This window comes from Pelodiscus sinensis, chromosome 1 (genome assembly GCF_052426305.1).
Source record: "Pelodiscus sinensis isolate ZL-2025 chromosome 1, ASM5242630v1, whole genome shotgun sequence".
Lineage (NCBI taxonomy): Eukaryota > Metazoa > Chordata > Testudines > Trionychidae > Pelodiscus > Pelodiscus sinensis.
In genome coordinates, this window is record NC_143052.1 from 353443129 (window position 1) to 353446307 (window position 3179).

Sequence of the window (3179 nt, forward strand, 5' to 3'; positions counted from 1 at the left end):
TTGGCACAGACAAGCACTGACCTTGCTTTGAATTTAGAATAAGTAGCTGCCGAGGAAATTAGGTGTCCCTGGTTCTTACTGCTTCAGAGGGGTACCAGAACGGACAGACAGACAGACACACAGAGACAGACAGGCCGACACTCCCAAATATCGGGTGGAATCGCATAATAATTTACTAATTGAAGCTGAAGATTAGAACATGCCCGCAGGCTCCTCTGCCTGGTGATGCCCAGTTCCCACCGAGGAGAGGCTGAATTTTGTTTGCCATGATGGCCTATGGGCTGGGTGCAGGGTTTGTATGATGGATCCCCCCTGCTGGCCAAACAGCCCTGTGGGAAGAGCTGGGGCGCTGGGCGTGACAAGGACTCAGGGGTTAGGTGAACAGGAACCCCACTCTGGAGCTGGGGCCAAACACACTCGGATGGCTCTATGGCCGGGGACTGTCCGTAGGTGCAGGAAGATTCTATCCTCACCATGTCTGGTGCTGGTCAAGCCACCGCTGGGATCCTGGGCCCAGTCCTGTGTCCCCAGGCTCCGAATCCATTAGTGTCCCTTCCTGCACTGAGGCACCTCTGAGTGGCCGCTGTGTCCGTGGGCTCTGCACCTCCCCATGGGGGTTCAGCTTCTCTCAGGGGCAAAGCAGGGAGCAGGGCCAGAGCTGGGGAAATAAATCACCATGGAGCTCAAGAAGCTAAACAGTCCCTTGTTGCTTCTGGGTGTGTCCCGGAGCTGAGGGAGGCCGGCTTCACAGGCTGGGCTCTCTGAGACTCTCTGCCTGGCCCTGCCTGCTCTGTGGCTGGATTGTAGAGTGGTCACCTGTGATATCTGAGCTCCTGACAGGTCCCTGTCACCAGCTCCGACTCTGCCCTGCACAGCTCTGAGTGCAGCTCTGAGGCCCAGGTGTGCAGGGCGTGAGCGGGAAGTGAGAAGTGAATGTGAAGAGGCGGGAGCCCAGCAGGCACTGATCTTGTCTCTGCTTCCAGCCGGGCCCGGCACCCAAGTGGAGCCCTCAGCGCCCCATGACCGTGCCCAACAGCACAACGTTCAGTCACCTCAGCTTCGTCCTGGTCGGCATCCCGGGCCTGGAGCCCTGGCACCCCTGGATCTCCATCCCCTTCACGCTGATGTACATGGCGGCTGTTGTGGGGAACTGTGGTCTCCTCCTGCTCATCGCCACCCAGCGCAGGCTACACGAGCCCATGTTCATTTTCCTCTCCATGCTGGCGGTGGCTGATTTAATATTATCTACATCTACTGTTCCCAACACGCTGGCCATCTTCTGGTTTGGACCCAAGGCCATTTCCTTCAGTGCCTGCCTCATCCAGATGTTCTTTGTTCGCTTTGGACTTGCCACCGAGTCGGACATCCTACTGGCCATGGGGTTCGATCGGTACGTCGCCATCTGCGACCCCCTGAGGTACACGACTGTCCTCACCAATGCAAACATCGGGAAAATAGGCACCGCCATTGTTATCAAAAGCTTTTGTATTGTTGTTTGTGTTGTCTTTCTCCTCAATCGGCTGCCCTTCTGCGCCAGCAACGTCATCCTGCACTCGTACTGTGAGTCCATCGGGGTGGCCAGGCTGGCCTGTGCGGACATAACCCTCAATATCTGGTTTGGCTTTTCAGTGGTTCTCTTAACCATTGTAGTCGAAGTTGTGTTCATCGCCGTGTCTTACGTGCTGATCCTCAGGGCTGTCTTCAAGCTGCCCACCAACGATGCCCGGCTCAAGGCTCTCAGCACCTGTGGCTCCCACGTCTGTATCATCCTCTTATTTTACATCCCAGCCTTTTTCACTCTCCTAACCCATGCTTTTGGCCACAATATCCCTCAACACATTCACATCCTGCTGGCCAATCTCTACGTGCTCGTCGCCCCCGTGCTAAACCCTGTTGTTTATGCGATGAAAACCAAGCAGCTGTGGGAACAAATGATCTGTGTTTTGTCTCAGACAGGGAAATGGTTCTGAGTCCAGTGCCATGCGATTTGCTTGTTGGGGTCTTCCATACTGCAAGGAGAGGGCAAGAAATGGACATTAACATGTTAGCTCCTTGTATCAGAACAGACATTTTCAGCTCCTGACATATTTCATTTCAAATCCAGGGCCATGGCTCAATGTGGCTTCGAGAATCATGAATTTTTTGCCTTGGGACCCATTTTAATGATACTCCCAAAAGAGGGAGACTTCACTAGTCTTAGAGGAAGTCCACAGGGGTGGTGACTTCTCATGCTGCCCATTTTATGCTGGCCTGAGAGGCAATAAGATACTAACAAGTGACTTACTCTCACCCCTGGTTTGGCAAGGAACATCTCTGCATGCTGTGGAGTGTTCCACCACCTCCCATGTTCTGGCGATGAAAAATACCATCAGTTAAGCAATAATTTTGTCTGGTACATATTTAGGGATGTGGGACTAGCCAGGCTTGAACATAGCCCTCGTCTATATTACCCGTATTCTGTCTCTAGTAACCACTTCTGGCTGCTTAGAGGAAATCCCAGAGAGGTGTACACCGTTATCCTGTGCAAGGGAAAGTTTCCGCCTAAACCTCAAGAGAGTTGGCTTATATTCAGGACCAGGAAAGTTTTAGCCTTTGTTACTGTACGTATGGCTACTCTCATCTGTATTGATCACCAATTTCTTTTGTATCCTGCTCACCATATGGCTGTGAGTTCCAATGGCTAATTGTATTCTGTAAGGGGAAAAAACCTCTCTTGCCCCCATTTTCAGTTTCCTGCCTTTTGTTTCAGTGCATTTCTTTCCACAACGTAAGTGCAACATTTTGGTTTATCTCTCAACATTGGGCCCCAAACAGCCCCATGGAATCTTCTGCTGCTAATTGTTAGATTTGTAATGGTTCTAGCAGATTTGCAAAAGTGATGACTAGTTATGATCCAAGTTGTACGTATTGTCACTACTGTGAGGGTTCCAGGACATGACATTCTTCCACAGGGTCATCCCACTGTCCTATGTGCATGGACTTCTGTTCGCCTGATCATTTCTGTAGAGCAGTGAATTGCCTCATGACTGGAAAACCTGGTCGCAGCCCAGCTTTCTGTCTGGGTGTAAATTTCCATATTCTGTATTTCTCATATGCTTTATGCTAGATAACTTTCCCAATGATCCCTCCCATGAGTTACGGTTTTGTAGGGAATAATTCCAGATACACTGGATGCAGCT

At 51.2% G+C, this 3179-nt stretch overlaps 1 protein-coding gene across 1 annotated transcript; it reads left to right on the forward strand.

Moving 5' to 3' along the window:
* The first annotated feature begins 366 nt into the window (after positions 1–366).
* On the forward strand, positions 367–1970 carry LOC102444669 (olfactory receptor 52B2-like). The gene has a single exon (XM_006119234.3). The coding sequence runs from the start codon at positions 1020–1022 to the stop codon at positions 1968–1970; it is 951 nt and encodes a 316-aa protein (XP_006119296.3). The 5' UTR covers positions 367–1019.
* Positions 1971–3179: the final 1209 nt, after the last annotated feature.